Genomic DNA, 24,519 nt, shown 5'->3' with positions numbered 1-24,519 from the left:
CCTCAAGTGTAGAGGACCATCAGTCTTGTTCATGGCTGCTAGTAGTGGGGTTAGTGACGGTAAGCACCATTAGCCACAGGTGCAAACACTGTTAGCATTCTCCTCAGGCTAGCACTTGAGTCTCGGCCTGGTAGATAGCGGTCGTTTCTGGACAGTCTTACAGTTTAGCCGTCTTCTCGGCCCAGCAGCGGATTTTAGTTACAGGCCCCAGTGATTTTAGACACTCACCCAGGGCTGCTCGAAGCTGTACGTCCTCCTGCGATCATCTGGGTCGTCCGGGACATTCTGGGCCTGCTGAAACTCTTGCCTCAGCCTCTGTATCCGGTCGTGGTTGCTGGGGGTTAGTCGGTTACTAGGGAGAGAGCAGGGAGAAAAAAGAGAGAGGGTGGAGGGAGATGGATGAGTGTGAAAGGTCCATTGTTAACAAGTGACCTGATTCCATCAGCAGGCAGAAATGGCCTGCAGGATGATGTTCTTTAAAGTCCAGCGTGTTTTGTCCATGAATTGATCAAATGCACTGTTGACACTGGCAAAGCACCCGGATTTACTCAACCCAGATAAAATGTAAAAAATGTGATAAAGTGAGGCCGGAGCCAAGAGCGAGCTTACAGCTGAGCCAACAGCAATATGAATCAAACTAATGTGCTTCTGATGTATTATTCAGAACATTGAACAAAGACTAGTGGTGAACGGTGAGTAGTACTCCAACATCCCCACGCCCCCACCCCATCCTTCCCATCGCAGCCTTATATCATTCATCCACTGCGCTGCTATTGTCTTTCGCAGCCCTGTTTACATCAAACAACGCTGCTGTCAGTGTAACTTCCTCATGGTACAACGAGTAAATACACTCACACTGGTCATTCATAATAACTCTACAACTGCAACTATATTAGGAATTACAGAGTCTGAAATGCTCAGCTATAACACCATGAAGTGTGTGACTAAGTGTGGGACTAATAAAGGTTTATCTGACCTTATTTCTCCTCATAGTTTTTTTTAATATATATATATAAATTGTGTGAAATTTAGATTTTGAAAGTTAGTCCCTTTCACCAACGGTTTGGACCATGCGTCATAAATCAGTCCTAAAACTTAGCTATTTTATTTCCATTGACTTTTCTGCATTTCACCATAAAGGCTTTTGCGTCCTCATGAACACAGAACGGAGAGAAATCTATAGACCTAAATAGAAACGAAACGACGGGGTAGTGTTAAATTCACATGGCCTCCTACAGAGGAAAGTAATTAACACATTTTCCCTCTCACACAGTGTGAATGAATAGAAGTGTTGGACTCTACATGAAGGAGCAGCGGGTGACTGTGACTCTGAGCTTGACTTTTCAACTTTCCAACTTTTGCCAGGAAATTCCTGTGGACTTTGTTATCTCTCAAACTCGAAAGGTCCAGCCTGCAACCTTTTCAGCTTTTTCAAATCTTCTCCTGACTGAAGACGGGGAGCGTTAGGGTCAGCATAAAAAATTCCAAACTGCAACTGGTAAGGGTTATGATTAAACTAAAGTTAAAAAAACATAAAATGCACGCTGTGCATATGCAAAAAAGGAAGAAGAAGAAATCCCAGAGCAGCTGCACATTTAGAATAGACTTAGAATAGCAGTTTGTCTTTATTAGGTCAACGTATGACTCTATGTAGCATAAAATTACTGCGTAATTCATTTCATCCATCACAAACAGCCAGAAAGCGAGCCCTAATGGCATAACCTAAAACACAACAGCACCACCAACTTAGCCAGCTATCAACTCCAGACACACAATAGAAAAGCCAGAGGCGGTCAGCCTTGTTAAAGACCAGGAACCTGCCATATGCAATCCAGCTAATCTCCATGACATGTAACACAGCTGCTTGGCCTTTCTGTAACTCAGCTGAACTGATGTGTGACCTTTTGACTACGGGTCAAGGATGCAATGCCAGCTTTAGCAGAAAGGCTCATATCTAATGTATGTAAACAGATGCCTGTCCAAAACAAAAGAAAGAAATGTTTGTTTTTTTTAATGTAATGTTTGTCAGATGGAAGCTGTTCAGTCTTCCGAGGCTCAACCTTGTAATAAAAAAATCGTATCAGCTGATATTACAGAATCCTGCCCGAGAGACTAAAGAAAACAGGAACTCAAATAAAGGGATCAAAGATCTCCAATCTTTGACAAAACGCTGTAAATCAATCAAAGAAAGAGCAACACAACAATACAACTGTACTGCCAAAACACCCCAGAGACCAGGAAGAACAGCAGGCTGAAATTTAGCCTGAGATGAGCTTCATCATCTGGACAGACTCACTCAATATCTGGCACTACTGTATGAGGCTGAAAGGTCACTGTGAGGCTTTGTGGAGTGGAGTGTCTCTGGGACTCAATAAGAGGACTGTGGCTTGCTGACTGGGCTGCCAGCAAAGCTGTTTACGCTGAGATGCACCCTGCCTTTCATGGTCGGGTGTGCCTACTGAAAAGCTGTCTGTCTCAGCCTTAAGCCTGGCAAGGAAGGAGCTTTGGGAAGATGTAATGTCTGCACTGTGGGCAGACTTTGACGACGCTACTACAATATGCCCTAATGCGGCGTGTTCAAGCAGAGGGATTGCTCAAAAAGAAGTTTTGAGAATAAAATCAAAACTTGTGTCTTTTTTAAAATCCTTGGCTATAATTTGGGTCAGGAAGTCTGTAAACTCTGTGGTAACTTTGACAGATGCTTAAAAAGAAGAAATGTTTGGGGGGGGGGAAAGGTTTACCGTTGACCTTTTCTCTGCCAAATCGCCATCTAATCAAGTCTAAATCAAGTGATAAATCCAGTTCAATCACCGGGCAGAGAGATGACATTAACATTACAATACCAAGAAAAATCTGTAATCTGCAAGTAACAGATATCGATTACGTGGTTTTTAACAGCTTGAAAATACTGACTTTTACTTTTAACTGATCCAGATAATGGAGGCCCCGAGTCCAAACTGTAAGCTTAATGAGCTTACAGTATTGATTCAATGCATAAATGGTATGACGTAGAGCTGGGCGATATGAGATTTTTTCATATCACGATATGTTTTTTTCATTTCAGGCGATAACGATATCTATCACGATATAAGCCAAATAACTATATTTGTAAGATTTAAATGTGCCGTTGCTCACAAGTAAAATGTGAAATAATCAGCAGCTTGTTTTGATTTAAATATTTATTTCCCATAATAAGTTCAACAGGGTAGATGTACTTAAGGAACATGAGACTTTTTCAGATAAATAAAGGCAAATATTGCAAACTACACAAAAGGCAGCCGCTAAAGCGTTTAAGTTTCAAAATAGAACAAACGAAACAGACTACTAAATTGTCAATTCCACTTAGAAACAAAATATTAATTCTAAAAATAAATCTTAGTTTGTTTTACAGAAGAACAGACAAAACTGACTAACTTTTGTCAATATCAAATAAACTGAGAACTAAAAGGAAATTCTCAATCTCTCCTTGTTGTATAGCTGAGCTTTTCAAACAGTTTTAACAGTTACTTTAGTCTGACAAAAGCCGAATGACGAATTAGCGCTTCCAGTCAGAGACTGAGGCTACGTCCACACGTACACGGGTATTTTTGAAAACGGAGATTTTCCATTTTCGTTTTAAAAAAATAATCCCGTCCACACAATAAAGGCAGAAATGAAGGAAAACGCTGCTATGAACATGCCAAAGCAGCAGGTGGCGCTAGATTCCTAACCGTGCAGAAATACTGGCCAATCAGAAGTCTAGAAGCCTCGGTGGGAAAAAGTAAACAAAGCTGGGGCATAGAAGCAGAACCGAGTCGTATGTGTGGACGGACAGTAACTGTGTGTGTATGTAAGCATTTAAACACTGCAGAGAGTAGAATTAACAGTATTGTAGAAATTCATTTCACCGAAACAATAACGCGGCGCACAGTGTGACGCATGCACCAGTTTATTGTATTTCCAGACTTGCTTTCGGCACAATTTACAGTGCACGCTACTCTGTTTTTTGTCAGACTTGAAATAGCCGAAATACCTTCACACTACGGAACTTCTATGGCTCTTCCGTTCGACAATCTCTCCGGCATTGGAACCATCATCTGTTTTCTCTTCGGTCACGCTCGGTTGATTTTTCTAGTCGGCACACTCATTTCCTCCATTAAGCGCTGGCTCCATTACCCGCTGGCTGCTTCCCAAACAAACACACGTGTGGCTTGGCACTTGTGCTGTACGTAACAAGTCACGCGACGTGACGCTGCGGCTGTGATTGGTTCGGCTCTGCGCTACTTAATTTGGATTGGCTGACCTTTTTTTTTTTTTTTTTTTTTTTTAAGAGGACAAGAGCGGCGAGGTCTATCGCGATAGCTTAATTTCTCTATCGAGTAAAAGTTATATCGCAATACATATCGTTATCGTTCTATCGCCCAGCTCTAGTATGACGTAAGATTATTCTCTTCAATGTGCTGCGATTAGCTGTTAATTTTGTGTATCACTCTGTTAAGTTTACTGGCAGCAGCAGAGTGACGACTTAGAGTGATGTCATTTCTACTTAGTAAACATTCTTTAACAAATTACAAAGTGCAGCTTGGAGTGATCATTACCAAAAGACCAGAGTTTGCTGAAGATGCATCAGAATTAACGTTAATTATAGTTCATATAATCTTCTTTGGGGTTTTTTTTGGTTTTTTTTGTTTTTTTAAAACAGAAGTAAGCAACCCTGCAGGTTACAAACAAGAATACTGGCACTCGGTAATGCAAAAATACTTCAAAAAAACTAAAGCGAGTCAAAGTATTTCACAGTACTGAAACAGATCTTAATGGGCTCTTTGCATCTGTGACTACTTATTCTTGGTGCCCTTTAACGACAATTAGGGCAGGGCAATATGGTTGAAAATATTTATCACAATATACATTTGAAAATTTGCGATAATGATATAACTGACGATATAATTGACGCGAGACAAAATCTCCACAACTTTATTAGTGCAAAAAAACCCCCATCAATGTATTTTCACTTAAACAAGCAGCTGTTTTTTATGTGCATTAAAGCTATATAAAAATGTAACAGTGAAAATGCAAATTCCTTGCTGACAGTTTAACCAAAAGGCATTTCCAGTGGAAACTGGCCGACATATCCTCAGCATAACCATGTAGAATATCCACAAAACTGAAAAAGAGGTTATACACACACAATACGGTAATATTATGTTGAAGCACAGTACGTATCACTCCGCAAGGCTCCTGCCTACGGCAGCCGTAATGCTCCGACAATCCATCAAGCGGTGCGGCTTCGTAGCTTAGCAAAGTCGTACTAAAAACATTTGACAGATTTTCGAGCGCCGTGTACATAAAATCGTTTCCAGGTCAGTAAACACAACCAGAATTCATACATAACGCACACGGGATTATAAGGGGCACTGTCGATTTTCAGAAAATCAAAGGATTGATTTGAAGTGTGCCGTATTTCCCGAAAAACACGGTAATAACGACGGCCCGCTAGCATGCTCTACCAAAAATAGTACTTTGTTGTGTATCTGATGGACGAAAGCCAAACCAGTTCCACACTGAAGTTGCAGCATTTTTACAAACCAATTCTGGTTCATCTGTTTCATTCAACGATCTGATTTCACCCTCTCATTCTCTGTCGCCGCCATGCTTTTTCCGCCATGTGCGTATGAAAACAAAGGCACTGCACATGCACATTATACCCATATTCTATCGAGATATTTTACTTTCTTATCATTGCCTAATATTATACCGGCATTACCATGAACGGTTGACAATGCTGTGGTCTTAGAGCTAAGGAATACAAATTCAAGATTTAGGTCTTTAATAAACACAATTTATTCTTGAAATCTGGCCTGTGTTGCAGGCAGTCTTTTTGATCTCAGAGCCACAATATGTATGAAAAATGCAGCCAAGACACTCAAAACAAGAACCCAAACTTTATGAGCAAGATTGATTTAAGGCAGGCATACAAAGCCTTTGCTTTATTTGGCAGGGAAGAGGACTTCCAAACTAATAGGATTAGAAGATATGGGCTGTCACCTCAAAATCCCACATGACTCTGGCACTGCTTTCACAGATCCCAATCAAAGCATGCCAACAGAGAAAGGGAAGGTGCAATGTACAGTAAGTGACAGAGGCAGCTGATAGGCAGCGCTTTAATCCTGCAGATTACAAATGAATGGCCTCATTCACAATGTGCGCTCTTCCCATGTCTTTAACATCCTTCAGACCTACCAGCAACTGTATAGGGGCATAAATTTTACAACCATCGCTTAGAGGACTTGGCAACCTTTAGTGGATCGATGTGCTCTCGAGATGAATGCAAAGCGGCGGGTGTCCGTGCAGTTGAGAGCACTAAAAGAGAAACAACTGGAAACGACCCCACAGCCCGCAAAGACCATCTGAGCATGTACAGCCTGCTGAAGTTCAGAAGCCTACATGGTGGGAAGATTCAAGTGGATCTTGTGTCTGTTTTGTGACGAGGGCCCTTGTGGCGAGTGGTTACAAGTGGGGTGACCTTGAAGATACAAGAGCAGCATTGTTGGTTCACACTTCAAAGTATTAGATGAATGCATCGCCCTGAGCCAAATGCACCACCATGCAAACGAAAACCCCAGCCAAGACTACTCAGTGTCTTAAATGTTAGTGCCTTCAATTCGAGCTTACTTCATTACACTCCTTTAACTTAAAGGGCATCTTTTGCCCTTTAAGCAAATTAACAGTTGCTGACTCAAAAATAAATCTCACCTCCCTTTTAATAACGATAGAATATCACAGAACACAACCCCTATCTATTTAATTTGGCAAAAATCCTCACTTCATAATAATCAACTTTTTAATTAAAAACACCACCTTAATTAAACATTTAATTAAGCATGGGTAGTCATGGGATTCCCATCTCTGATGTGACTGTTGTACTGACTAGCGCGGCAGCCTCTTAAATAAACATTTACTGATGTACCGATACGCGCGGTAAGGGGGGAAAAAAAAGTGCCCACACGTCCTTCTTGAACGCAGCAGATGTGGTGGTTAGTTATCAGATGGGTGAACTAGGCCCTACATCCTCTGACAAAGAGGGAGTAGCTGGTGGCGGCTTTCTCTGCTGTGAAAAATGAACTGAGATGCTGGAGATGATAATCCAGGTCTATTGATCGAAGGCTCGCAGACAGCTAGAAGGGAGACTGATGCTCTCGCTAACTGCTGCTAGCAGCTAACTCTCCATCTGTGAGCCACTGTATGACAGTGTCCCTGTTATCTACCGCAATAAAGCAAGAGGGATCGACTCTTTTTACACTCTTGTACAGATCTGCGATAGCTGTTAGATACTTTAAAAAAAATGTAATTTTCTAAGTGTATTTCTGATTACAATCCAACATTCATGACAGCCCCCGTATTTATTTTTGTGGTTTATCACAACACTGAGAGCTAACACAATTTTATGCCTTGATTTGCTCTACATTATGATTTAAATGGTTTTACTTTTTAAAAAACAAACCGTCTGCCATCTCTGTCAACTTGTTCTGGTTGGATGCTCATAAAAGCGCGTTTTAACAAGGGAGCCCTTCTTGTGGCATTTTTTTATTTTTATTTGTAGAGCTTCTAAGGAGAGACAAAGTTTATTGTTTTGAAAGTAATTTTCTTTCCTGAGTGTTGTTCACTGCTGCTACTGTGTAAATGGTGTCTCACGGGCCCATGTGGGCTGTGTAGTTGATGAAATAAAATATTCTCAAAGATTTTCTTGATTTACTTTTTAACGGTTTAATATCTAGATTTCTATATTTTTCTGTGATGCCAAATCTTTTCCAAGAAGCTGACTCTATATAGATGATGTGGCATTACTGACAAGACAGAGGATGAGAGAGAATTAGCTGAGATGACCACTCACAGCCTCGCTGGTGTCTGCTGATGCACTGGAAAGATTAGAGGTTCCAAGAGGCCATCGAGTCTGTGCCATTTAGGCACTATCAGTCCCATCTTGCCTTTATTCTGGATTACACAGGTTTAACATTGAAACAGAGAGAGCCAAATTGATCTGCAGAAACATGGCAATTAGACACCAATCGATACAATATCACCACAGTTAGCAACTCATTATCAACCCCCAGGTATTTACTTCATGATGTCAATGGACTAAGTGAGACTAAAGGAACTGCACGTTGATGAACTGCGCAAACAAATCAGTTAATATGCAGAGGAAGAAACAGCCAAGTAAAATGTCTCATTCTATGGAAAAGCTCGTGTTGACAGGGAAGTTAAGAGGCTAATGAATCCAGCTAACACATTCTGTAACCCAGGCCGAAGCAGACACCATCTGCGCGCTCGCGGCCCGGCTCGGATCAAACCGTTCTCTTCACAGAGTGCACAGCATGGGCACAGCGCCGGCATGCTGTGCCAAGCTCAGAGCCATGAGTGTGCAAAAGTGTGTGTGGTCACCGGGAAAGAAACATGGCTCTTTAGTTGACTTTTTGCCACAGAAGAAGCAGTCACTGGGCTGCATTAAGAGCTGCAGCTATGGAGATGGATTTGAATACACGTGATGAATTCACACGTGTCGCATTTTAGGTAAACTTTAAGGACCAAAAATGGATACAGAAGCCGATCTAATGACTAACTTGATTTACTGAGATTCATTTTGGGTCACTTCATCATTTAAGACTTTAACTTTGAATCCTGTGCATTTTTTAAATCCGTTATCATTTTCCTCAAAATGATGGAAGACAACTTTCCAAGAAATGACTAATTTCCTACAGCACACAGATACCCTCCTGCAACTTACAGTAGCAATCATTCTGAGCCTTAGCAATCCCACCGGGTGTCAACACTTGTGCAAAGCAGACAGTAAACATTGGAATCCATTGACGGAATGGATTGAATTTAATTGGCTTTCAGTTTTATAAGGCATCTCTATTTTTCCAGGGGAACTGCTGGTCAGAAATGTGGGTGATGGTAATATAATATTTGACTGATATTAATGCAAGGGTGAGCACGCGCACACACGCACGCACACACGCGCGCACACACACACACACACACACACACACACACACACACACACACACACACACACACACACACACACACACACACACACACACTTAAAGCAAGATGGGTAACAGTTCTTCGATTTCAAGCCATGGCGCCACTGGAAGCAATAATGGCGCGGCACACAGAAATATGCCTCCTTTTAATTCATGGGCCAATTTCATGCTTGCACACATCAGCGTATCGATGCCGGCCTTTTCAGTTACAAGCAAATAAATTGCTCTGCGATTCTAATATCTGTAATTCTGCCCTACTTTTAATGAAGGTGAGAGACATGCCATGTCCTATGTGGGCCATTTAGGTTTCATCACTCAGCCCCAGCCCCCCCCTCCGTGGCAGAGCCACTTCTGAATATGTCAGTGTAATATATGCAAGAGCATTTCACACGTGGTACAGCAGGAGCTCAGTTTCCTTTTCCTAACAAATGCTTTCTTTACAGCGCTTTATGAGATTAAACTTCATCCCCGGATTAAACTGAACAGGGATGGCGTCAAATCTAATCTGATAGATGCCAAAAATACAACGGGATCAAACTTACTCTTTCAGAGTAAAAAGTGATTCTAAGAAAAGAAAAATTTACTGTAAACTGTGTGCCTCTTATATGAAGACAAATAGCTCTCCGTGTAACTGTCAAAGCTGACTACATATTGGTATTTACATCACTGCTTTGAGGCATCCACTGTTTGTCTGCATTGTGGTTAGCCTCAACACCACTTTACATTTTAGACAGTCCATCAAGAAAAAGACTGCATTTGCAGTCAACTCAAAATCTTAAAATGACGTGATAAGTTATCTCATTATATGTTTTACATCCAAACAGCAACTCAAAGTCACAAGAGGCCGATTAGCAAAATGCTCATTGTGCTCCTTGTCTGCATTTTACAGGGTGTATCAAAAATAATCCAACGTGCTCTAATTCCACAACCATCCATGAGTAATGATCAAAATGTGTACTGCTAGAAAAAGGGGATTCGTGAGTTTCACCTGGTTGCCAGTAGGTAGTTTAACAACCGCAGTGGCTGCAGTGACACAAGGATGGTCGCAAATATTTAAGATGTAAATACTTAAATTGTAAATACATTACTTAAAAAAAATACAGCCTTCTTTAAATCAGATGATTCTTTTTGATACACCCTGTATTGTTGAAGGCCCAGAAGTGCAAACCCCCTCAGGTTCTGAAGTAGTGAGGGGATACACAGAAATCAATCAAACACCAGTTAAACAAGTGCATCTGAACAGATCGGAGTAGAAAAGTTAACTAAACTAACCGAAGGAAATGCACGAATGCTTGAAACAGCCTCAACTATTGCTAAAAATGCAAAAGCATGGATAAACAAATGAAGCTGTTACATTGTAACATAATGGATAAATACATAAATAGTTAAAACTGGCACCTTATCATCGTGGCGATTGTGGCTCAAGAGTTGGGAGTTCGCCTTGTAATCGGAAGGTTGCCGGTTCGAGCCCCGGCTTGGACAGCCTTGGTCGTTGTGTCCTTGGGCAAGACACTTCACCCGTTGCCTACTGGTGGTGGTCAGAGGGCCCGGTGGCGCCAGTGTCCGGCAGCCTCGCCTCTGTCAGTGCGCCCCAGGGTGGCTGTGGCTACAATGTAGCTTGCCATCACCAGTGTGTGAATGTGTGTGTGAATGGGTGAATGACTGGATATGTAAAGCGCTTTGGGGTCCTTAGGGACTAGTAAAGCGCTATATAAATACATGCCATCATAATGTTGTAGCTACAGTAATTAAATCAATGAGTCAAAGAGTAACACGAAATAAACAGGCAGACTGTGTGAACACCCTCATCTTTGCAGGTTACTGTGCATAACTGATAAGCTAAAAGTAGTCTCAATCTAAAACATCTTGGACATGAGAAATGTTGATGAAGGGGTTTTTGAGCCCACTGGCGGTATGCGATATGAAACCACAATTGTCTTACCCATGTAGGTTTCAATTCCATCTCCCTGCTCCGCATTGAAATGCTAAATAGGGAATATCTGATCTTATCCACATTAACAGCAACTCCTGTAGATGCCATCGCAGTACCATCAGTAGTGCTTTGATGTAACAGTACGAGAAAAGAGCCTAATCTCATCCATCAATGATAGATGACAATCTCCTCGGCACAGAGAAGGCGTAAGGAAAATGAGATTATTTAAAACCGTGGAAATCTCCACACACTCGTGTTTAGACTCTTCTTCCTTTGTGAAATTTGAAACAGCTCTGAAACACAAAGCACATTTTCTGTCGCTTTCACCGCCTGTCTGTTTCAGAGTCTATTCATCTCAGATATAAATTCGCAGACCCTTTCGCGCCATCTCAATCACACCTTGCTTCATTGCTCTTTCCCCCCTACAGACACTGACACTGACTTGAGGGTTAAGCAGAGACGGCATCCATCAGGCCACACCGTTCAATCAGTCAACCGACAGATCTGTGCTGTCAGATAAGTCACTTATTGTAATATATCTGAGCTTCACATTGCCGTTACGATCCCACCAATCATAACTAACGCCTGCAGGCCACTGTCTTAGTGAGTCACAGCTGATCACTATGATTCAGCACATTTGGTCACCTGGGGAAACTGTAACCAGGCAACAGGGTTTGGAGAAAGGGTCGTCCGAGTTAATGGCTTTACCGCTGGCAGCATCGCATCCTACTAATTATTCCTTTCTGTGTCAACACGGCCGTAAAGTAGACTCTTCTAGGCTATTAACTTGTAGTGGTGCTTTAACAACTCTGCAGCGAAGCGAAAACTAGTTTCAACCTGCCTGTGCCCACAAGAGCAGCGTTTTCCTACAGGTTGTGCAAATTACTGGCAGAGTTTGAGAACGCAAAGTGTGAGATGAAAGGGTGAGGGGAAGAGGAGAGGATTTTCAAACCAGCAGGGTGAGTACGCAGTCTTATCAGCGGTGGATTAGGGAAGCATTAAAGAGTCCGACTGGCTTTTTTACATTTTTATGAGGGCTCAGCTAAACTAAACATTGATAACAAGGGCTGACTTTTTCATACTCATGAATAAAGTTCAGTCTGAATGAGAAACTACAGTTGAACAAGTTCTTTGGCTCTTGTCTTTTCATGTCGGCAAAGCATCACAGAGTTTCACTCAAACATTATTTCTTTGTTGAGGTGATAGAGGATTTCAGATTTACCAGTGGTTTTTAATTAGGATGTAGGGTTGCTATTCAGTGACTCAAAGTCTAGAGCGCTACTGGAAAGGAGAGCTGTGACCCACACTTTCTTTTCTATTACCGTATTTTCTGCACTATAAGGTGCACTTAAAATCCTTTAATTTTCTCAAAAAATCGACAGTGTGCCTTATGTATGAATTCTGGTTGTGCTTACTGACCTTGAACAGATTTTATGTGGTACACGGCGCTCAAAAATCTGTCAAAAAATGTTTTAGTACGACTCTGGTAAGCTACGAAGCCGCACCGCCTGATGGATTGTCGGAGCATTACGGCTGCTGTAGTCAGGAGCCTCGCGGAGTAATCTGGGTCCAAAACTCCGTCCTTTCAGGTCCAAAACACAACGGCATCACTGAAAGTTAAAAACTGTCTAAACTCTTTAATAAAATGATCAGTGTTGCTGCTTTACCAGGTGTAACAATTAAGTTTAAGTTAGCTCGCTAGCTTCCATCTAAACAAGTTCTGAGAGATTTCTGAAAAAATGACAACGTACAGCTCTGCTATCACTTCCAACATAAATGAAGGCAGGAAACTAAACAGCAGTGACATTTGTAGAGTTATTGAAGTTGGACAAGCTAGTATATAATGATGTGCTACGTGATCGCTAGCGACACAGCTATGTTAGCATAACATAAATACAGTGAAGCTGGAGGATGAACGATAACCTTTTTCCACTCAATAAAAGTCAACGTGAGGGTTCCCAATGGTTAGGAACAAATGCAATCGCGTAGGGTTAGGCTGTAAACGGACCAAACAACTGAGATAATCCATCCACAATATGAGGTTAGTCATTAATATACTGCAACAACATGGGAATAGAGCAGCTGTGAGAGAATTCAACATTTATAAATCAATGGTACGGAAGTGGAGGAAGCAAGAAGAATGAGTTGAGTAAAGTTTGACTTATCTGACTGTTTTGTTTCGCTTAATACGCCTTACAGTCCGAAAAATACGGTACTTGGCATTTATTTGGTAATATTTATTAGCTTCAGTAGTAGTAGTAGTAAGATAAGATGCCCCATCTTAGTACCTTTTCTTAAACTCTGTATCAAGATCAGGATTAACAACAAAAACCTGGGCTTACAATAAAAGTCTTCGATGGGAGCACTGCAGGTAAAGGTAAATCTCACTCTACCGTCCATCAGAGGGCATCACCTGCTGTGGACAAACCTCAAAACTGGCAAAAAAAAGGAGCTAATAGAAACCCCAGGAAAATAGACTAGTAAAATGGGAGAACACATAAAACTTCAATAATGGATAGTAATGACTTTGAACCTATTATATGCATGAGAGGCAAAATATCCTAAGGTCTCAAAAAATGATTTATCTATGCATGTATCAAAGACAGAGTTACTCAGTGCAGTAAATTTGCTAGTGGTCACAATGATCTGTACATTAGGAAGTGGACACTCTGAGTGGGAGATTATTCACGGCAACTACAAAAGGATCCATCCCATCTATGGCAGCAGAGTAGAGACAATTTTAACTTAAAGTAAGTCGAGCAGGCATACATTACAATTCCAATGCTCCTTTTATTAGCAAGTGTTAGGGTTTGACTGATGCTCGTGTCCAATGCCGGCTGACAATTTTGGCCTGACCTGGACTGGGAGAAAGGGGAGCAGTCATAAATGAAGGGGGAGGAGAGGCAGAACACCACAGAGAGAGAAAAGAAATCAAATTGGAGCAGTCTAATTTCTGGGGCAGGCATCACGGTCCAGCTCATATGGCCCTCTTGTTCTCTCCGTTATGGCGACCGGTGGGTGACGGATGGATGTCTCACTTGTAATGGTTCCCATTCTCAGAGAGCTGCATAATACTTCCGACTGAAGCATGAGCAGCATCTGATAAATCATAATCTAAGTCAAATTAGGATCCATTATCATCAGGAGGCAGGGGGCCTTTTTCCCCGTTTCGGGGCAGCATTGGAAGAAAATGAGACTGGAGGCATCTTGTGACAGCAGGCAATTTTGAGAGAGAAAGATTGAGTATTTGATGTATAATTGCCATGGTAATACGTGTCCTGGATGCCAGGGAAAATGCTCACTCTCAGGCTGCATTTTGACAAAACCATGTTCCAAACATGAACCCATCCTCAGTCTCGTATGCCCTTAAACCACCCAGATAACATCTTTCTACAAACGCAAGTCTCTGACAGCGATTCCTGTAAAACATATTTATCGAAAAGAAAACAGCCAGTGCTTCTGTGTTAAATCGAACCATCTATATTTGCAATATTACATTTCAAAGGCCGGACTTGTTTGCTTTCTTTCTTTTTCTACCATTGTTGACTGAAACTGATCAGCTAATTACAATGTTCTGATGGGAAACATTACGTCTTGCCACTTGGTATTAAATGTTCAGAATATGGTCAGAATATGATCTATGTTGTTACTGATCTGTTACTTAGTTGCTTGTTCTGTGAAAGACTTAAAAAAATGTATCAAATGAGTATTTTTGTTACTAAATCAACGCATGTATCTCACATGAGCTGAAAAAAAAAAGGACATTTGTTTTTCCAAATCACTCTTGGGAATGAAGCTAAAGTGCAGCAGTGGTTCAGGAAGCATTCATTAAAAACTGGGACTCTACACAACAGCCTCATGAAATATTCAGTATATATAGGAGCTTTTGGAGGACATGATTTCCAGACCACCACCAAAACCCCCCAAAACATTCTGAGCAAAAGAAACACGAAATCCTGTGTCTGTTTTATTAAGCACAGACGGCACACAGAAATATCTTGGATTTATTTTTTCCTAGACAAATTTAAAGGTTAGAGTCGTCTCCTTGATATTTGCAAGCTTAAGATTTCAATAACACTGCAATAAAGAGTCAGATACTCAACGAGTCGGGGCTTATTACTTCAGATAGTGATGAGCCTTGAAATATGATCCTTGAGGTCCAGTTTGAGTACGACAATTATGAGTTTAAAAGCCAAAAGACTGAATAATCATTTATAATATGGCAACAGAAAAGTGAACGTAGAAGGCTACATTGTGACAATAATAAAAATTTGCAATAATCTCCAATGTAATTCCTTGGGAACTGTCCCTTCTTATGGCTTTATATCTTTACTTGAAAAGTGTTAAGTCTCAGATCAACACCAGATATTAATGCCCTTTAGCAGCACAGAGTAATGTTTTTTAAAACCATTCATCTCTCCCAGCAAAACAGAAGCTGAAGTTGTTTAACAGGAAATCCTGGGTAACCTCCTCCCAGCCCTCTGCCGAATGCTCCCACACAACCAGCTGCAGCCATGAACACCGAGAGGCTCTACAGGCGCATAAAGACTTTCCTGCCTCTCTTCAGGACAAATGTTTCAAAGCAGGGCCACCGTGAAAAATACCCATAGCATCAGCAGGGTACAGATGCTTCCCCTTTCGTGCTCTCCCCTGCCTTGTGTCAATCCCTCTTCCACTTTTTCCTGCCATTCAAATCTAAGCAGCATGAACTCCCCAAACAGGTGGAAATTCTCTGGCTTTTGTTGAGTCGCATGCAAATTTGTACTAGAAGTAAAATTCAGGCGCTATTTTAGACTAGTTTACAATTTTTTCACTATTTTCTCCTGGATGCGTCTGCGTATGTCTGGGCTGTGTTGGATTGTGGGGAGCTGTGTAGTAATGACCCACATTTTGACAAATCCCAGCAATAGTTTTCCCGCTGCAGGCGTTATGTTTTTCAATTAAACGATAGATTTGAAAACAAATATAGGAAAAAAATTGTTTCAGTCTTCACTGCAGAACCAGAAAAAATGCTTTAAAAAAATCTGTGCTATAGATCACAAAATTCACAAACATTTCCAAGCTGCAGAATTATCGATATGAAAATTAATTTGTAGCTGCCGGATGCAAAAATTTCCACTAAGCTGGAATATCATATGTTGCATTCAGAATTAGATTTGGTCATACTCATTGCCTAAGGGTAAGAGAGCACAGGGGAAAGCAAACAAACAAACAAGCTGTCTGGTCTCTATTCAGGCTACCCTGCTTCACAACCCCTGTCAAAACATCCTCCTAGGCTCAGTCGTTGCTTAGTTAGACGCCTAGCAGCAGAGGAGTTGACAGGGTGACTACATCAGGTCTGTGTGACTGGTAAGGGTGTTTACATAAAATGCTTCTGCACATAGGTAGGGATGGGTATTGTTTAGGTTTTATCCGATACCAGTACCAAACCAGTACTTTTGAAACGGTGCCGGTGCTCAAACCGGTGCTTAAAGAATAGAGAACACAAAATTTGTCCAAAAACCTCTCATGTTTTTTTGTAAAAAGATAACAATGTTTTCTGCAGCTATAGGGCATATATGGCATCACTCTTGGCTGGAAGCAGTGCTTAAACAATGGAAAAAACACAAACTTTGTCCAAAAACCTCTCATGTTTAACTGTTTCCCACTTTTTCTTTGGTAATTTTAGCGTTTTTGGCCAGGGTGAAGGGAGTATCTGCCATCAAACAAGAAGACAGCCGCATGTAGCTATGACGGTGTTTGCTAGTTCACCTTACATGCATTAATGTAATAATGTGGTTAGCCTACTCAACGTAAATCACACACGAACAACATTAAGCTCCTCACGCAGAGAAGAACGGCTGCTGCTGCCATCATCATCATTTCTGCTACACTGGCAGGGCTAGGGGCCAGGACTCTCCTCTTCGGGTTTTGGGGGGATGTTGCTAGCTCCACGTCCGATAACAGGCACCACACCCGCAGTAGATGTGCCCGGTGTGAGGTCTCGCAGCAATCTATCACATACAGGTCATTTCTCGGCTTTTAAAAAAACGCTATGCGTCGCCAGGTGTTTCATCGGATTTGAGGTGTTACCTCCTTTGACAGTATCACAGTATCAGCTTAAAGCACTTGTTGCAGGCTGCTGAGTTTGCATCTTTTGCTGTGAAGTACAGCCAGACTTTTGACCGCTTCGCCTTGGGCATTTTAAATCTGTAGCTCTGCTCTAAAAGAACGTACGTACCTGGGCCTGCCTACTACCCTCGGAAACGTAAAATGATTGGCTAGAATCCAAAGTGTATCACATCTCAGGAAAAAAAAAGCACCAAAATGTGCGCTGCTTTTCGGTCTGGTTACTACCGTTTATGTCAGAACCGGTGCCATCATGGCACCGGATACCGGTACCCATCCCTACACATAGGTGCAACATGTCTGCTTTATTTAATGTTTCTAGCGCATCTTTGTGCATGGAATTGTCACTGCATCTAAACAGTGATTCTAAAATGAGAAAAGAAAGAAAAAATTAGAATTTAGACTAATTTATGAAGCAAAAATCTAAAACATTTTTCGATGTTTGTGTTGTGGATGTAATGCAGTCATACTAATTTTGAGCTACACTTGTTGCTTGTTTTATTGTCCTTGTATTTCAATGTTACTTTATGATTTAAGACCAATATCCAAAATGGGGAGGCAAACTAAACTTCAGTGGGCAGAAGAATAACACTTGCAACATTAAAACAAATTCTAGTCGTAAATGGCGCCAACCTAATATTGTAAATGGAGACGCATAAAGGCTCTAATTAATTAGGACGTTTTATTTTTACGCATTTGTTTGAATAGAAAAAAGAAAGAAAAAAAATCTGTTTTTCGAGGCCGGCACAGATCCTCTGCTCTGCCTGATGCAACAAAACGACACACATGCACCCACACGAAACACATACAAGTGCAGCCCATCAAAGAGCCCCTATGGAAAACTCAAAGGGAGTCACAGAGTTTCTGGCAGGTACCCGTCACACATCTCTCCACGGTTCAGATCCCTCAGGGAGGCTGGTTTCTGTCTAGAGAATGCTGTCAAGACCTCAAGATGGGAACTCTTTCTGAAAGCTGTGATGAGAAAGATAAGGGAGGCTGAGGGTGGAGGATGAAGGAGCAAAGAGGGAAGACAGTAATGGAAGGGAGGATGAGGGGATAAAGCAGGTGGGGGGATGGGGGTTCATAGGCCAAGTGTGAAGGAAGGATGAGTGAGGGAGATGACAAAGGAGGCAAGATGGTGGTGGGAGACACAGGCAGGCAACAAAAAAAAAAAAAAAAAAAAAAAAAAGGTGTGGCAGACTGAAACCAGGAATTCAAATGCATCTTTTTTACATTAGCAAACAAGTCTGTCTTAAATTTAGCCTTAAATTTAAACGTAGGGTTTGGGTTTCTGAAAGTAAAATTTGGATAGTTTTTCATTTAAGTCAGAAGAGATGCTGAGCTCACAAGGTTACGGGAGATAGCGACAAGTCAAGGGATGCTAAAAGGATGGCCGAAGGGAAAGAAATATTTATAGATAAGGGCAGACAGTAAGAAGGGGAGCAGAGATAAGACTGAATGACAGCACAAAAGGCAGAGTCCGGTGAGAGCCTTCTGTAAAGACTTCAAAGAGATCAGGGGGGAGAAGAGGAGATGATACATGGGAAAGTGGGAAGCAGAGATAAAGTGCTGTGGCCATATCCACAACAAGCTAGCTAAATAAAAAAACAACTTTTTCTTATCACTAAAAGCATTTTTTAGCCGGCCAAATTGCAGACATAGTTTGTGTCGCAGTGCTGAAGAAGACCGAGCCCCTGACGGTTGAAGAATTGAATAAGGAAGAACACAGGCGAGGGTGCAGTCTACGTACTGGCATGAAGTGAATGAATCCCTGGAGATCCTGCAACTAGCTGCTGACACAGGCTGGTTTTATAGCAAACCAGGGGGCCATAAATAAGACATTAAGGCTTCGTGGGTGTGTGCTGGGTTTTAGTGTGCCACTTTAAAAGGCCTTTTTGCCATTAGTTGAGTGTCGAAGCTGGTTGGCGTGATAGGCCTACGCGTGCACGCACTTGGAGTGACCTCACTATGGCAGCACCGTATTTTAGACGGCCAGACAAGACAACTCAGGAGGCCTCGAGGGATCCGCCTGTCTCTAGATGATGATTCCCCTCTTCCTTGCCTGTTGTGCTGTTAATCATATTGTAAGAGCTGGAGTATAATGGTGCATAATGGTGGCCATCTCATCATGGAACAAAGCTCTTCAATCACTTGTAATATATTTTACATTGTATTGTGGAGGCAAGAGATGTTGAATTGATTGTGCATATTAGAACACTTTCTCCTTCATTTATTAATCTCCTGCATTTTCATATCTGCCGGAGTTCCACAAATGAGATTTGAAATGTAATGTATTCTCCATTTCACTCCCCCTATTCTTCATCTTTCCCATCAGCTCTTATTTGTTAAGCTGCCTCCCTCCCTCGGTGTATCAGGAATAGTTGTACTGCTGTAGTGACTGTACTGGAACTATGCCTATTGTGATTCACTGCAGTTTTATTTATACGGCGCAAACTCACAACCATAGTATCGCCTCAGAGCAGCCTTAACAGGACCAAACAGGTGCAACCGCCACCAAATAAACACACTTAGAAATCCATAACATGGGAGCGTGCCCTTTACATGTATATTTATATTGTACATGTAGTATATCCTAGGTCACAGCTTAAACATAAACGACTTTTGAACGTATTATCAGGGTTGTATTTCCTCCTTTTTTGGTATTTGTATGAAGTAAAACAGGACGATTACACTGTTTTATTCTTATATTGTACTATATACAGATACTACTGATGTATTAACAACAAACTACTGTGAAATTTTACACTAATACAGCATTTTTTTCTTTGTCAGTTAAATTGGACTTTTGCTGAAATAAATACTGTAATCTAAAAGTTAAATTTAAATACTTTATCCTCAAGTGCTGTACTGATACAGTGTTTCCATTTGCATGTATGTATGCTATGGTTTCTCGTATTAAGGTTTACCTAACAATGGGTAACCATGACTACAGCGATTAATCGTATCTGCCCAGCTTTTTTTTTTTCCCCAATGTGGATTTTTTATGTTAAATAAAGCAGGATTTTATAGAAAATACTGAATGCAATAATATATTATGAGTAGAAACATAAAGGCAACACTGCAATAGTAACCACACAATTAGCAGTACTATACTGGCATATGTAGTACACAGTAGTTTACTGTAAATTCACAGGGAAATTTGTTCTAGTAATTGACTTATAGATTTGTGCATAATGAGTATTTTTACTGTAGTTGCTGGCCTTTACTACTTAGTTTCACATATTTACATTGCACTTCTATGTACTAGATCAGCGGTCCCCAACCTTTTTTGTGCTACGAACCGGTTTAATGTCAGACAATATTTTCACAGACTTTAAGGTGTCGTGGATAAATATAACAAAATAAAATGATACGACCAAGACAAAAACTGTGGTATTTTGTAAATATAATAATAAACGTGAATTCACTGTGTAATTGTGTAACTTTATTAGCAGCGTCCTCCTGAAATGCACCAACAACAATGAAAGTAACATCCTCCTCCCTGGGCCTTAATGCTCTCTGGTTGCTATGGTAACGTGTGAATATTTCTTTTAAAATAAGACACACAGCTACAACACTGGAAAAGACCCAGGGAAACTGAGTTAACACTAAAAACTCTGAAAACCATAAATTTCACACCCGAGCGTCGAAGTCTTGCGGTCCGGTACCAAACGACTCATGGACCGGTCCATGGACCGGTCCGTGGACCGGGGGTTGGGAACCGCTGTACTAGATGGACGATTATATGGAAACTAAGAAATATTATCAACACTTCTGAGAATATTCCTATTTTTCTGTTTTTTCTTGTAATGTATTCCTGGGTTTGACCACCTCCTTTAAACATCAATATAGTTAATTACATTAACCACACCTGCCACACTCACAGCTGCATATAAGCTTTCGTTCTAAGTTTGAGGGTCATTAGCTGCACTGGAAGACTTGGGCATCTAATGCTTATCTGATAAAGAACATGAAAAAGGAAACTGTAACAAAAAGCTTTTGCAGTATTTGTAACAGTTTTTTTTCACTACTATTCACTACTTAACAGGATGTACTTTTAGACAGCATATTTTCATTTTTACTTTCATAGGAAACGCCAGTCAAATACTGTCTGTATTTGTCATTTCCATGAAGTGTAGCTGCTCACCAGACACTGGATCAAAGTAACTGCACAGACAAACTTGTATTACCCTTTCAGGATCAGATGTTTAGAATTTGCCACAAACGACGGGACAATTACTGAAAAGCACTGAATATACAAGTCAGTTTATTACCATTTGCTGTGATTAACCATGATTAACCACCTGCAAATGGCAAATATACTGCATGATCCAGTTCTGGTTTCTGGCAAGAAACTGGTTTGTACTACACTAAGGAATAAGCTAGCTATTAACATATAAATACCACTTGCCATTACCTTCCTCCGTCAGTGTGCGGTCACTGGGTTGTCAAGGTCCACGAAGCGTGAAAAATCCACAAAATTTGACAGGATACAAGGGTTAGTTAATTCCAACATCTGTTTTTTTTTTTTTTAAATACAGTAAAATGACAGACGTGCCCTCTTAAAATAGCTCGGGGAACATGATAGGGATACACTCTGGATTAGTGTTAGTGATGGAACATTTACAGCCAAATCTACTGTTTTGGAAGGGGATTAGCACACGAAATCTGGACGTAATTCGTATGGCATTAAATGTTAATATACGGAAATACCTGATAAAAATGCATAAGCTTCCTTTTGTCGAGGATTACTTGTCAATTAATGACACAGTGTAGGCCTTAAGTAAGAGACCTATGTATAAAGGAACAAGGGAATGAGCAAGACAGAAAAACAGCACATTCAGGTTCAGATTATGGAAATCGCAGAAGCTAATTTTTTTTACAGTTTCAAAACCAAGTTTTGAGTGTTTCTGCTGTAATTGGAAAGTGTATATTTGATCTATTTAACAAATTGGTGCCACCTCAAAAAACACAATAACACAGCGACTTTGAGGTCACATCCTGCAAGATAGAAGCAGAACAGCAGCATACAACAAAATGATTTTGATAATTCGAAGAGCAAATCATACTTAGGCTTCCCTTGCAAGACCAAACTACTGTATTAGCCTGATTAAAGGGGGCACATAACCCTGGAAACGTTTGATTTCCTCAAAAGGCACAACTGTTGAGTCAAATGCCGTTGAAACAGGCAAGCGAGGGAGAGAGACAGCTTCTGCCCATGTGGTTGTCATCACTGCTTCCGACGTACAGCCACGGAAATCAGATCCACTGAGAGGGGAAGCTCAGGGCAGCCCGAGCCTCAGTGCACTAAGTGCTGGCTTTGCTGCCACAGGAGCACCCCTCATGAGACAGATCGTTTACCCCACATTCTTCCTCACCCACTCATGAATATGTATATCTATACCGATGCAGAGAAAGGCATGGAGCAGCACATAGCCTCTTCCACGCTTTTCTTTACGAGTGAAAACAAAGAAACAATACTGGCCTTTTACCAGTTTGAGATTTTCTAAACTAAATAATTATGAGAAGCGCTCTCCTGTGTCCTGCTGATATATTCCTTAAATAAGACACCAGACCTCCTGCTCATTAAAATGTAACACGCGCACCGACATATACACAACGTGTCAAACCCGCCAAAGTGACAGATGTGACAAAGCAGAGAAAAATCCCTTCTTGATGCAGCGATCTGCCATTACAACTTGTTCACCGACAACTGCACGCAGACAGTGAGTGATGAACTGAAATCTCCAATCAATGCAAATCTACATAATAGATTCCAAATAGTCAATAAAGCCTCAGATGTGTGACCAAACTGCCCCGCTACTGCACAATCTAACCCAATCAAGGCACGCCGCTGAGGACATGCTGATATAGGGCATTTAATTAGAACTAAACTAAAATAAAAATGTATTTAACTGCATACGATGAAGAGAAACGGGTCTTCGCTGTGATTGGTTAAATTGATTGGCTGGTAAGTGAAATGAGTAAGAGAGAGTGTGCGCTGCTGTGACATAAATCTAGTGTTAAAAGGATATTCGCGGGGACTGCGGCGCATATTGATTAGACATTATTTGTACTAACGGGCCTGAGGGGAGGGGAGATGGGGGTAGGAGTGGATGTGCTGGCAATCCATTATCTAAAGGGGGGAGAGAAAGACGCTGGCAGGGATCAATAGGCCTCGCACGGGTCTGGCTGCGACTACGCTCTTCCTCTTTTAAGTTCCACTAAGACACAACAAGGGGGGAAAAAAATCACTTACAGTAGTATGACTAGTAGAGTAATGGTCCTAGGCTGCTGGCTTATGACCCCTTAGAACGAAGCTATGAGCCGTAATCGCTAAGATTTCCGTCCCCAATTATTCTTTATTTGGCTAACCTTAAGGGCCTCGAGAGGGACCACTCGTCTGTATTTTACAAGAAAAAGCAGTAGAAATGTTTCTTTGCTTTCCAACTTTATGAATCTTTTAAAACTGAATTAAAAAAAACTTACTGGAAATGTGGAAAATCCTTTTATTTTATAAAAGACTCACAACTAATAGAGAAATATATTAAGAAATACTGACATGGCTCATCAGGGGAGACTGGAAAAGAAGTTTCCCTTCTTCACCGCCAAGCAACAAAGCTGTCAACACTTCATAGATTCCTCCTTCTCTTCCACTAAACTATCTCTCCCTTCCTTTCTTAATGTTTCTGGAGGCCTCTGGGACTTTTTTTTCTTTTTTAAAAAGCACTGCTCAATTTCTTATCCTCACATTCTCCCTCTTTAACCCACGAGAACTAAAGGCGAGTAGTTTTGGAACCGGCGGTCTGTCGGGGCAAAGGGCCACTGCTTGCAGATGTCTGCTTCTTGTCAGTAGTCCTTAAGTGGACAGTACATGGAATAGGATATGTGAAGAAAGAGGGGAGGTTGTGGCCTGACGTCTTGAAAATATCAGGTAAATGAGGAGTAATTGAGATCCCTTTAATCTAGAATGTTTCCCCTTTGTGTGTGATTTAAGGTGATTTGAGAACCCAATTACCAATCAAAGAAGAGGCGTCTTGGCATGAGCCTCCCCTGTCATCACGTAGTCATTACACATTAACAAGGACAATAATTTAACTCGAGTCTTGCTTGTGTGAGGACAAAGACAAATGAATGAGGAATCAAAAGGATCTTTCTATCAATCTGGTCATCTGTTCAAATGTTAAACACACGAACGTGTCTTATGGCAGTGAAGCTCCTCTTCAGCCCATCTATCATGTGAAAACAGACCATCTGACTGACATCACAGTAGGGCGGTGTGGTGAAACTAAAAACATGGTTTCAATCACGGGCGGTACAGTTTCACTTATTTCACCACAGATTTTTAAATAAAGTTAATGTGGTTTTAATCCAAGTACACAATAGTGGGGACGGACATTTTTCCTGTGATTTATCTTCTTTGAGTTTGCTTCGAGTGGCTTTTCGCAGAACATC

The 24,519-nt window shown here is 41.1% G+C and overlaps 1 protein-coding gene across 11 annotated transcripts in view; it reads right to left on the bottom strand.

Moving 5' to 3' along the window:
- Positions 1-24,519, bottom strand: part of pard3ab (par-3 family cell polarity regulator alpha, b) — a 245,924-nt gene that overhangs the window by 15,287 nt on the left and 206,118 nt on the right. For 9 of the 11 annotated variants that reach the window (XM_026150929.2, XM_080293275.1, XM_080293277.1 and 6 more), the window contains one exon: positions 229-352. In XM_026150929.2, the coding sequence (XP_026006714.1) occupies positions 229-352 (124 nt within the window). Of the gene's footprint in view, positions 1-208; positions 353-21,481; positions 21,505-24,519 lie in introns of those variants that run through there. The other 2 variants (XR_013903414.1, XM_080293279.1) reach the window with 2 other exon arrangements.

The sequence above is a fragment of the Astatotilapia calliptera genome, chromosome 18 (assembly GCF_964374335.1).
Source record: "Astatotilapia calliptera chromosome 18, fAstCal68.1, whole genome shotgun sequence".
NCBI lineage: Eukaryota > Metazoa > Chordata > Actinopteri > Cichliformes > Cichlidae > Astatotilapia > Astatotilapia calliptera.
This window is presented reverse-complemented; position numbering and strand designations above follow the sequence as displayed.